Source organism: Pteronotus mesoamericanus, unplaced genomic scaffold (assembly GCF_021234165.1).
Source record: "Pteronotus mesoamericanus isolate MK-2021 breed Mesoamerican mustached bat unplaced genomic scaffold, CSHL_Meso_final scaffold_232, whole genome shotgun sequence".
Classification (NCBI taxonomy): domain Eukaryota; kingdom Metazoa; phylum Chordata; class Mammalia; order Chiroptera; family Mormoopidae; genus Pteronotus; species Pteronotus mesoamericanus.
Genome location: NW_026555311.1, coordinates 24275680 through 24289162, shown reverse-complemented (window position 1 = coordinate 24289162; position 13483 = coordinate 24275680). Strand labels below are relative to the sequence as shown.

The 13483-nt window shown below is 35.5% G+C and overlaps 1 protein-coding gene across 1 annotated transcript; it reads left to right on the top strand.

The window, feature by feature from the left end:
- The first annotated feature begins 6222 nt into the window (after positions 1-6222).
- Positions 6223-13242, top strand: SPP1 (secreted phosphoprotein 1). The gene is made up of 7 exons (XM_054591552.1): positions 6223-6317; positions 7385-7452; positions 7561-7599; positions 9897-9974; positions 10260-10301; positions 11439-11756; positions 12454-13242. Exons 2-7 carry the CDS (start codon positions 7399-7401, stop codon positions 12856-12858), a joined length of 936 nt encoding a protein of 311 aa, XP_054447527.1. The 5' UTR covers positions 6223-6317; positions 7385-7398; the 3' UTR covers positions 12859-13242.
- The last annotated feature ends 241 nt before the right edge of the window (positions 13243-13483 follow it).

Genomic DNA, 13483 nt, shown 5'->3' with positions numbered 1-13483 from the left:
CTGGTTTTTAATCTGTTTCTCAATCTCATCTTTATTCCTACAACCTGCTTGCTCTTTCTGTTGTAATATCAACATTTTATTCCTCATGAATTTTTAAAAAGTCACAGACTTTTAGAGTAGAAACAGATGTCAAAAATACTCTAGATTAACTCTATCAGGAAACCTGAGAAATCAGACAAGTTAAAGGGCTTGCCAGAACCCTATAGGTAAGAGGAGATCCTGGCTCTTCAGAGTCTGCAATGGCATTTTAAAAATGTGTATGTAAATTGTTCTGAAAATCCAGCAGTTGCTCCAGCTCCCTAAGCTGATAGTACAGAAGTCCTCCCTTCTCCACAGTGGCACATCCAAGACCCCCAGTGTATTCCTGAAACCACAGATAGTACAGAACCCTACGTACACGATTTCTTCCCATGCATACATGCTTATGATAAAATATAAATTTAATTTATAAATTAGGTCCAGTAAGAGATGAACAACAGTATCTAATAATAAAATAGAACAATTATAACATGGTATTGTAATAAAAGTAGGTAATTGTGGTTTCTCTCAAAAAATATCATTGTGCTATACTCACCTTTTCACATAAAGGAAGCACTTTATGGCTTCTCTTTGACATATCCAAATTGCCCGGATCATTACCCTTGGCTATTGGGTCATTACAGAGTCAAACAAGGGTTACATGAACACAAGCATTCTGATACCTCCGCAGTGGACCCGATAACCAGATGGCCACTGAGCGACTTACAAGCGAGGAGCATGCAGAGCTGCAGGCGTTGACTGAAAACTTGGACAAGGCATGAGTCACGCCCTGGGTGGGATGGTGCGGGGCTCCCGAGACTCTGCCAGGCTACTCAGAATGGCGCACGTTTTAAAACTTGCATTTTACATTTTTGGACCATGGTCTACTGCACATGACTGAAACTGCAAAAAGCAAAACCACTGATAAGGGGGCTACTTTAAATGAGGGTATTACATGCAGCACCATAGGAGTAAGCATATTAAAGTAGTGTTCCTTCATTCACTTGTTCCTAAACATGAATTGAGTGACCAGCAGGAAACTGTGGATTCAAACATGAGTAAGACCTAGTGCCTGCCTGCTGGGAGTTTTCTTGTTAGTGTGAGGCAAGAATGTAAGGGCAATAAAGTATCACAGGTACTGCGCTAAGATTGTGGGCAGGGTACGTTAGGAGAACAAAAGTAGGAGTGGTTATTTCGTTTAGGTTTTATAAAAAGGCTTTATAGAGGATGCCTTAATGCTTGATGTAAACTACATCTAGAAAGATGTCAAAATATTTCACAGGCAGGTGTGGATAGGGCTGGAGAGATATCGTAGACACGGGACATGAGCAAAGGCTTGGAGACTTGAAATCAGCTGGCACGTTGCGGAGCTCTGAGCAGCCGTGTACTTGTTTCATAGCGTACATGCAGGAGGGGAGTTGGTGAAAGATACAGCTGGAGAGGCAGAGAATGTCAGATCTCAGAGGTCCTCATGTTCTTTAAAAAAAAAGCTTTTACCTTGGCACATAGGAATATTGCCCCAAGTTCTCAGATGCAATTCATTCTGCCTGACAGCAACTTCTAATAGGGCCTAGAGGAGAAGCTCAATTTTGGGCTTTATCAAAGCCAATAATCACCAGGAATGAGTCAACTTAATAAAAAATATATATTCTTCTATAAGTTTATACATTATAAAATTAGATTTTTCATTTCTATATATGCATATTTATGCATAAATATTTTCATGACTGCATATTTATATGCATAAAAATTTGTTGGCACATAATCTGCTAAAAGATAAGCATATATTAGAAATTACTCTGTTGAGGAATTCAAACCTTAAAGAACTCAAACTTTAATTACTAATTATTTTAAATAATATTTTTTAAAAACAAATGTTTAACCATGAAATAGGGGTATTAACCTGAAGTATTCCTTAACTGAAATTGGCAAAAACAATAACTCTTAGTCAAGTGTGGCTACAAAATATGTGTTCATTTGAGCCAAATTGAAGATATATGCCAAGGAACAAAACCTCAAATCCTCCTAGCTGTTGCTTTTATTGTCAAGTTTTTGTCTCCTTTCTTCTGTTCTGCACTGAAATGGTCTCTTTTTCATATCAATCTTATAATTGATTCTCTACCAAAAATTATTCAAACATCAGATTTTAAAGAACAATTCAAATAAACTGATTTCAAAGGATGCTTTTCTCCCCTCAGATACACTCTGCAAAATGCCTGTGACTGATTGATTAATGCAGCAAATGTGTTTTTCATATTACAATAGGCCTGCGGCTGCTAGACTTTCTGTTTATACATCTCTGCAGCTTTCCAGCTCCCCCTCCCTGGGTCCTCTCTGATTTCAGGTTCCTGAATTGTAGCCCATGTTGCTCAGGTAGAGGGTTCTATGCTACTGTGATTGATTTTGAATAAGAAGAGAGACTTTCTGTTTGAGTCTAATCCAAAATACCCATCCTTTCGACTCCAGTGTCGACACAGGATCTCTACCCTATGCCTTCTCTGTCCACAGCTCCACCGAGTTTACTACTTAAGTGCTCCCCTTAACCTCATTGGCTACCAAAGTTCCAAATTTCTTTGTTAATTTTCATGAAGAAATGGGCTTCATGAAGGTAAAAATGATATCATCTTAAGAAAACATTATTTAAGTCCATGTTAGAGAATCTATCATTTAAAAGTACTAATGTCCTCAGAGTTAGTGATAACATTTTAATAAAGAAATGCTGCTAGATTCTAAAGTACTGGCAAATATTAGCTATCAATAAGTGATATAGGGGTTCAAGCATGGTGACCATGCATTGTATTGATAAACAGGAACTATATGCTCAGAATTCATTGTAATGGATGAAGAATTGAATGGTTGAACATTAACAATTTATTAAATACTTATTTACTCTATAATAATTCTATGGGTCTAAAGTGATTTTTTTGTTTGTTTTAAGTGAAACTAGTGTTTATTGACAGTAGGACCACTTTTTCAGGAGCTGAATTTTGTTGACTAAGTTATCAAGCAATGAAATAAAAAGTTGTATGGTGCTTCCTTTTTATATTTCTGAAATGTTCTAATTTCATGGATGAGCTTAAAAGTAACACCCTCTTATCTTTCACCCTTGTTTCCTTCCCTCTAATAAATGGTGCCCTTCTCCCCTGGATAGCAAATGATGTATACTGTGGCTTCTCATTGGCTATAATTGACAGGTTGGTGATGGTATCAAATATCAAATTTTTATCTGACCTTAATTCATGGGAAAAACAAAATTATTTACAGAGCCTAAAGAGTTGAAGTAGTTGATTATACTTTTCTAAGTAGGATATAAATGTAAGTATCTAAATAAGCTAGAAGTTAGTAAGAAACTCTACCAAAACAGTGACATCTTGATGATTAAATTTTTCTATTATATGGGAATTTTCATGTAATTCTTAAAAAAAATATATAATGTTCTTAAATGTTTCCGTAGGGCCGCTTATAGTACTATGTTTTATTATCACAAGCCACTCTTTATTCCAACTCAACAACTAAACTTTTTCCTTTCCACATACAAGATTTACAGAGGTGATCATTTTGGCCTTTTGATTCTAACAACCAAGCATTAGGCTAATCAAGAATGAAAATAATGTGGAAATGTTAGAGATCAAGCTTCTCTGGGTTAAATCTTTTAAAATGTTAATTCTGACAGTTGGAAAATCATACTCAGGAAAAAAAATGTGTCAGCAGCATGTTTTGTCATAAAAAGGAAGAAGCATGAACCTTTTCAAAGTCAAAACGACACACTCTCCATTTCATACTTTATAGAACTGCCTCCATTATAAATCACTTTATCTTCTCATCTCTGAAGCATCCCAGACACATTCTTTAACCATGAATTCATAGTCCTTTACTCTGAGTGAGACCTCGGGATCTGAAACCTTTTGAGTGAGTGTGGGAAGCAGGGAAGGAGACAAAGCGTCCACCTGGGATGGCTGAGTGACAGCAACCGCAGAGCAGAACAAGGACGCTTTGGTTCTCTTGGCCTCTGTGTTCCCAGTTACTATGTAGACGGTCATTGTTGGGAAATAAGTGCTCGTCTGGCATTCCAAGAATTGGAAGGCCCCTCAACTGTTTTAGAGTTCTGTCGTTAAAAGTATGAATGTTCTCTCCTGCCCGTAAAAGATACTGGCAGACCAGATTGTGGTCTGAAATCCTTTTCAGAAACGCTGCCATCGTGTGGCACTTTGGAGACATGACTAGAAGAGTCCTGGGGTGGGTCATATGGTTCCTCTTAGGATGGCTGGGCTCCCGCGAAATCTATTCCTATAACTCTCAACATTCATATTAAATCATTTCCGTGGGCACAGAGTAAACCGCTGTGAATACTGTGGAAATATTGTTGTTTTTAGAGTTTGTGAACTTCCCCCTACTAAACCAGCAGTATGACAAACTTATGTGGGTAATGTGTTAAAAGAGGAGGAAAAAGTTTTTAAAAGCAAAAATAAGAAGCCTGTTTTGCAACTTTAATACCTGTATGTCATATTTTATAGAGATAACCACCATCTGAATTATTAAAACGTGTGCTTAGAACCCACAAATCAATAATATCCATTCATTTGGAATGTATCCAATTTAAAAGAGAACTATCCCCCCACACATACACACATACAGCCTATAGATTAGATATACTACCTACCACTGTAAGAAATTATTTAATCCATATTTATATCAAAAGAAATATTTGGTAAATAGAAGCTGACACCTTAGATAGAACTAATAATAAACGGGGCCATTTCTCACTTCACATGGGAATCTTAAAATGGCAACATGAGGTAAATAAACAGTACTTTCTCCTTTCACAACTGAGAAAGCTAAATAAAGAGATTAAGTACATAACCTCAAGACAATATTAAATACTTTAAGTGGATTCAGACCTCTGCTCGCCCTAATTTCTGTTCCAATATTCAAATTTCATCTGTGATTTTCTTTCATACAAACACCTTTCAAATCCTCTAAAAAAATTTAAAGGCATATTTTACATTTCCTAAAGTCATTGACTTTATATATTATGAGGGAAAAACTAGAAAAAGATAATTCAGAAACCTCATCCTTTTCATTATAAGTGTCTAAAGTATACTACTGATGTACACAACAGAAAAATCTTACATCTAGTCTCATTTCAATAACGCATTTCACCTAAAGACATTGCAAATCACGGGGGCTTGCTCCTCCTAAATTTCGGTAACAGTTAACACAGTGCTTAAAATATGCCTATAATATGTGACAAGCATTGTTGTTTTCTACATACTAATTCATTGTAACCTCTCAGAACCCCCCATGAGCTAGGGAACAGTAAGTGCATGTGACAGATGGGGAAACAGGTGTAAGGCGACTAAGGCCACACAGCTATTCAGTGGCAAAGTGGGGCTCAAAGGTCTCTGGCTCCGGGAGCAGGACTCTCACGCAGTCACACTGCTCTCAGTCAGGAACAGCTCTTCATCTCGAGCATCTAAAGTAAATTGCCATTCTATTTTATATAGCAAGTTATCAGATTAATCACCTCCACACAATTCAAACAGTGTGACAAAAATCCCTGTCCTTGAAAGGTCATTGTAATTCCAACTTAATGGGTATGAACATGTATTTTAATGTTACTAATGGCATCGTCTAAATGACAAGCTGCTGCATACTTGAAATCACGAAACCAAGCTTCAGTAGTAAAGGATGGTGGGAGATATCTGAGCTCTTTGTACACCTGAACAATAACCTTGTAGCTCTTAAGTAAGGATAATTGCGAGGCAAATTTAGTTACATATATTACCTTAATCCATTTTTAAACTGCAAGAAACAAAAACCCATTCTATTTAAATTTATTTAGGACTGATTTATATTCATATATTTTCTTCTAATTCAGAACTTATAAAATCACTGTATGAACTAGTCATTTCCTCCCTTTTTCAGTGGGACTCCAAGGTGCTCTTTAATGATGCTGAATGTCATTCCCATAAGTGAAAATGACAGTTAATGACATTGTAGGTAAGTGATGTTTTAACTCTGGAGTGTGTGTGTGTGTGTGTGTGTGTGTGTTAACCACAAAACCAAAGAGGGAAGTGTGGGAGCAAGTGGGTCGGACAGTGGCAAAAAACCTCATGACACATCTCTCCGCCTCCCTGTGTTGGGGCGGGGTGGGGGGTGGGAGAATGTCTGCAGCAGCACTTAAATTCTGGGAGGTCTAGTTGTCAGCAGCAAGAAGAGGAGACAGGAGTGCAGCACCATCTGAGACTGGACTCTCTCCTCAGGCCACTGGCAGCCTTCTCAGCCAACCGCAGACCAAGGTAAGCCTGCAGTTTGCTTTCTTGCTGCTGCCCTATGCATTCAGTGTTGGTTCATGGGGAAGGGCAAGCTGTAAGGAAGAGTTTAACTGTAATGCTGGTCATCAGATTTAAATTGTGCTAGTCTTTTGAATGAGCATGCCAGATATATTGCTGATGTCTTGTAGGAAAGGTGACCAGCTGTTTTGAAAGCCAGTCAATATAAAACTTAAAACTCCTCCCTCCACATAGGAGTGAAACTACTCTTTCCAATTAGAAAAACAAAGTAAAATTCAATGAACCTTTGAGATGATTTTACCTATATCATTTTGAATGGATAGATGATTGTGGAAGCATTTAGGGGGAAAAGAATCTTTAGTATTAATGTAAAGTAATGATAATGCTATTTTTAATTATTTGACTTATACCATTTTCAAGGAAATAAAATTTTTTCTGAAATCTTTTTTTATTTCCCTATTTAGCTGTTAAAATTTTCTGCAAAAAAGTGTATGACACTATGTAGACTTATTATTGCAAATAAAAAAGCTGTTGACTGTTTTCAATGTTTCCTTTTTTGTTTCAAATTTCTAGAATAACTTAAATAACTAACTTTAGAAATTGCTTCATATTACCTGTGTGGCACCTTTTTAATAACTTACATTAAAAACTATATTTGAAATACATGCTTAAAATATGGATAAAGCACATTTCTTTCATAGTTTTATTTTCTCTCTCTGTGTTTTTCTTCTCTGAAAAGTAAATATGACCACACTATCTTATTATTTTAATTAAATTATTGTTGGTCTGTGTTCAGGTTTAGATAGCTGGCAATATAAGGTAATAAAAGTGTAATCTCTGGAGCTCTAAATGTAAAAGCTGAATACATATAGACTTGGGAAATTCCTCTCTCCCTTGTTCTAATAGTGAAAGATGGAGAATAATATTAAAAAGAAAAATTTTCTCTAGGAAGTAGAAAAAATTCTACAAAAAATAAATTTTATTTGTGATTACTTTGAAATGTGATAGCAGAATGAAGTATCACTGTGTTAACCTGTGAAGAGATCAAATATTCATACCAAAATATTTTGCAGGAAAAATCACTACCATGAGAATTGCAGTGATTTGCTTCTGCCTCATAGGCATTGCCTATGCCCTTCCAGTGAGTACAGCTGAATCTTAAAGAAAATTCCTCAGAAACAATAAATTGTGTGCTTCCATGTGCTGGGAGCACATTCACATTGTAATCTTTATTTTTTCTGTTTCAAAGGTTAAACATGCTGACTCTGGCAGCTCTGAGGAAAAACAGGTAAGCATCTTTTAGGTTTATCATATAGTTGAATTATTTATGCAACTGCTTCAAGAAGCACTACAAACATATCTCTTGCAATTTTACTTATTTTCATAGTCAAGTCTGTTAATTTATAATTATTGACTGTCAGCTTTCAATCTAGGCTAGTACCAAGCATAGTATAATTTTTAATAAATATATGCCCCAAACACCAAACTAGATTTTTTATATACTAAAATAATGTTCGATGCCATTATCACTTATGTAAAATGAGTTCCATGAAGTTGTGTGACTTTTTCTTTCCATGAGTAAACATACTGTTCTAGAAGTAGGAAATTCCTTTTGGTGGAAGGCTAAGTTTAAAATGGGCCTCATGTATTGGACAAGTTTATGTGACTGCAATGTTCACAATATCTCCTAAGATAATTTCTAAGAAGACCATTTTTAAAAAGAAAGTCTATTCATGCTGTTTGTATCTACTGTGCTTGTCAGCTAACTTTAGATCACATTTCTCTAACTAAACAGAAGACCAAATCAAACTCTTTATTATAATTATTTGACCAGCACCATAGATGGCTCTGCCCCTCCACAATAGGTAAAACTGTGCCAGCCAAACAACAAATGAGTATTGTCCCGAGGAGCTTGAACAAAAAACTGACAGAGAGGTCAATTCAGAGGAACAGAATGAAGGCCAATATAAAGTTGCCTGGAGTCACTGTAGTTAGATTGCTTAATAAGAACACTAAGAGAGATATTGTTTCATGTGGCTAGGTGTTCAAGTAGGTATGTATAGGTATGCCTGTTTTCCAGATGATTTAAGAACACAAGTATTGAATTACAACAATTAGCCAGAAAAATTAAAGTTTTCAGAGAAGAGAGAGGTCACACTATTTGAAGTATGAATTAATGTCTTTTTAATTTAAAAAAATATGGCACATGAAGCCATAGAAGTATAGGTTATTAAATGATATTTAGGAGAGAAGTGAAACACTCAGCCTTCTAGAACCCTAGATATTTAGAGCTCATAGGAAATAAGGAAAGTCTATGAGAAGACACTCTGAAGGTGAGTGCTGGCCATCTGTGACTGTGATGATTACTGGGTGGATTAAAATCTGTTTCTTTTGCTTAGTTTTATTTTCTTCACATTACTTTTTTAAATTATGAATTTAACCTATAAATGCATTCTTCCTAAACCCGTATTACATGTATCATAGGAAATAGATATCTATATAAAATATAAATAACACATTTCTATGTAATATTTATATATTTTTTTAAAGGAAAAAAAGAGGGACACTTTAAACTCACCTAGATCAGTAGTTTTTTGTACAAGGAACTCTTCTTTCAGCAAAAACTTTCAGAGAAGCCCGATCTGAAGCTGTTCTGGGTATAGCCAGCCGTGGGGAAATGCAAAGTGATGCTTGGTTTTCTCCCTGCTCTTCTCTCCCAAACCCCCAACCACTTCGGTGGTTGCAGAAGGAATTCTATGGAACCCTTAGGATTCTCACTCTCAATGACAGGGATATAAAGTGATTGGCCACGGGTGATACAGCCCATCAGATGACATGCATTCAGAGCAATTTCCACTGCTCTGTACTAGCATATTGTAATCATTGTCTAAATAAATAACTTGGTCAAAAGAAAGGACATTCCACTAATGTCTTTGGCACTTAGAGCAATAGAACTTTGGTGAGACGATGTTAATATTTTACTTCTGCACCACCCACTAAGATAGCCACTAGATTCATGAGGCTATTAAACATTAAAAATGTAGCTAGTGCAACAGAGAAACTAAATGTTTTTATTTTATTTTAATTAAATTTAAATAGCCACATATTAGAGGGAACAATGAAGATCAAAGCTAATAAAGGGCAACTCTGCTTTAGTTGTGATTTATCTGAGAGGAAATTTCAGCTAGAACAGGAAAGTACAGTGTTCTAATCAGTATGAAAAGCCAGTTTGTCTCCATTTGCACACTGGATCTTAACGTCACTGTAGCTTATTTTCTCCTGATCTGCAAAACTGGAAACAGTAATGATATCTATCTCATCTGGGGTTGAGAAGATTAAATGAATAGGTACATTTAAATCACTTTTAAAGGGTGCCCGGCCCACATTAATGGCTATGCAAGAGTTTATTAAATGAATCTTCAAGAAAAAAATGTTAGAAAAGGTGTGTCTAAGGCTCTGGTTGAATAATATACATGCATATTGTGTTTATCAGTTTGGTAAAGTATAGCTTTCTTTTCAGCTTATCAGTTAGAGATCCCTATGTTTCTTTTTAAAAATAATGACAAATATGCAACTTTTTTGTAGCTTTACAAATATCCAGATGCTGTAGCCACATGGCTAAAGCCTGACCCATCTCAGAAGCAGAATCTCCTAGCACCACAGGTAAATTTTAATTTTAAAAATTATATTTCTTGCAATTAAGAACAACAATGACAACAAAATAGACACCAATCAGGCCATTTGGGCTAGTTTAGTAGATTCTTCATGCCTGTTGGTAAATGCGAGCTTAGGACAACAATTGTTCTGACATGTTGATTTTCTCCCCTTTAAAAGTCATTCACCAAAAAGGCTAGAAAATAAGACCTGTTTTGAATGGGAAAGGCTAGCTTTTGAATAAAAAGGTGCAGCATGTGTGATATACATTGATATGTGCCTTTCATTCTTCAGAATGCTGTCTCCTCTGAAGAAACTAATGACGTCAAACAAGAGGTGAGTTTTCACTGTGAGTCCGAGGCCCACATGCCTTGGAGAGACAAAAAAGCCACTCGTTCTCCTAATGACCTTACCTGAGCTCAATTCTGATAAAATTCCATTAAGAAATTTTCCAGTAAATTGCCAGTCTAAAACTTGCTCAGAAAAAAACCCATAAAACAAAAAAAAAAAAAAAAAAAAAATCATGTATTTACTAAATGCAAGAAATACCAGACTTCTTTAGATAAGTTTAGTGAGGCAGGAAATGTTTACTAATGTGTGTTATTTGAAATACTAAGCCCCTTACAATTGATTTAAGGTATTTTATAGATGTCTTACCTAATGTCTGAGAAACATCTAATTAATACCTATCAAACTCAAGATTTTGCCTCTAGGAATATTTTTTTTCCTAACATAATGGTTTATTTCATAACTATTACTAAGGCTGTTAATCAGGGCTTTTATTAGGACTATTAATATATTTGCTAAGCAAAGAAATAAGTTAAATTTTTTTTCCTTAAGACTCAGTTTAAATATGCTAAGAATCACTAGCAAGAAAAGTTAGATAAATGACCCAGTATATTTGCTAATTGGAAGTTTAATATATATTAGCTGGTTAATTCAATTGATAGATCTGAGCTGCACTCTATACACATGCATAACAGTCTCCTTTTGATTAACCATGCTAATAGGGAGGTGCTTTTTGGTTTTGGTGTATCTATTATTATATGGATTCTCTGAGCTCCTGCAAATTCTCGTTTCTAAGTAATGAGAATCTCACAATTATGTATCTGTATTTATTGCATTATTGCATTTGGAATAATAATGTCTAATGTGCATAAGAAAAACAATCCATAAAAATCAATATAAATAATCAATAATATTTATATCACATATTCGACTCAAAAATTCTAGGGAAATAACTGTTTATGGGAAAGCAAGAAAAATACCTCAATTATAATTCCATTTACCCTTGTGTTAAAAGAAAAATTGGAAGATGCTCACTTTAGCTCTTAAAAGCCATTGAGTGCATTGTTGTAGATGCAAAGATCCTGAAACTAATTAGAGGAAAGATAGTAAAAGACCAAGGAACTGTAAAGGCTAACAGAATATAAAAATACTTACATCAATTTTTCTGGCCATCTTGATTTTTAGACCCTCCCAAGTAAGTCCAATGAAAGCCCTGAGCACATAGATGATGTGGATGATGATGATGAAGACCATGTGGATAGCCAGGACTCTGTCGACTCAGATGACTCAGATGACGCTGATCATACTGATGACTCTGACAATTCCAATGAGTCTCACCATTCTGATGAGTCTGATGAACTGGTCACGGATTTTCCCACTGACTTTCCTGGAACCCCCGTTGTCACTCCGGCTATCCCCACAAGAGATATGTATGATGGACGAGGCGATAGTGTGGCTTATGGACCAAGGTCAAAATCTAAGTTCCAAAGATCTGTAGCCCAGGTAAATCCTTTAACACATACACCAGATGGTTATGATTAGAGCCCAACTCTAGGAACCAAAATCTACATATTCACATATTCATTCATTCATTCAGCAAGTATTGTTAGTACTTTATGACCATTGAATACAAAACCTTTCTCTCTTGGTGGTTTTTTTATTTGTTTAAGTCCACATAATTCCTCTCTAGTTTTATATCTCAGTCACAATGCTGTTTTTTCCCACCTCCCGGCTACTAAACATTTATTCTACTCACTTTTTTTTTAGATTAAAAGGGGACTTTGGAAAACAGCAATTATTTTCACAATATATTGGTCATATTTTGAAATTAAATACCTATGAGGAATGGTACAGTTACAAATTACACTGAATCTACAGCCAAAGGATCTGGATTTGATATATATCCATTCACTTAGCTTTTAACCTTCAATTCACTTTTCTTTTATGTAAAACAGAGATAATGAGACCTACCTCATAGGTTTCAGCACATATATAATTGATATACCTATTATACTAAAGGAAATGACATATGAAAGGGCTTGGTAAAATACAAAGTAACATACTAGTATTATTTTTTACTTCAGCCAAATTTAAACAGTTTTCAGTATAAATTGGCCTAAAATTTCCAGAGCAAAAAAGAATTACAATATTCCAATCCTGGCTATCATTTAATTCTTCCTCCATTTGTGCTGTGATTCAGTATCCTGATGCTACAGAGGAGGACCTGACGTCTCATATGGAAAGTGATGACGTGGATGATGCACACAAAGCCATTCTTGTTGCCCAGGGCCTGAAGGTCGCTTCTGATTGGGACAGCCATGGAAAGGACAGCCAGGAAACCAGCCTGCTGGGTGACCACAGTGTGGAAACTGACAGCCGCAAGTATGCCAAAGTATATAACCTGAAGGCAATTGCTGAGAGCAATGAGCATTTTGATGTGAGAGATAGTCAGGAAAATTCCAAAGCCAGCCAAGAATTTCACAGCCAAGAATTTCAGAGCCATGAAGACAAGCTTGCGTTAGACCCTAAGAGTGAGGAACAAGATAGACACCTGAAATTTCGCATTTCTCATGAATTAGAAAGTGCATCATCTGAGGTCAATTAAAAAAATACAATTTCTTGCTTTTAGTTAAAAGGAAAAAATACGTTATTGCAGGGTGGGAAAGAATATGAAATGCTTATTTCTCAGCTTAGTTGGTGAATGTATATGTATATGGATCTGAAAATAGATAATGTTTTTGATTAATAGTTAATGTGTGGCTTCACGATAATTTTGTAAACTAAAAGCTTCAGGGTTTAGTCTATGTTCTTCCCACATAAGAAATGCAAACCAACACTGTATTTTAATGTTTGCTATTCTTTTATGAATAAAAACTTATGTAGAAGCAAACAAAATACATTTACACAATTATGAAAGAATATAAAATTTTGTCACTATAATCTTTCATTTTGCAAATTAGTGTACATTTTGTTGTGATTATTTTTGTGTTAATAAATCTTTTATCTTGAATATAACGAGAGTTTGGTGGTGTCAATTGTTTTTCGTATTAGGTTTCCCACAGTTGCCTAATAGTTAACAGATATAACCATTTTAATGACTGTGCTGGACTTAGTAGAAAGCAACCTAGGAACTGCAGCATCAAGTGTACAGTTTCTGGCTGAGCTAAGTTCCTAGCCAAGGAAACAGGAGTCCAGTTGGGGTAGATATTCAGCCAGAAATCCTCCAGCTA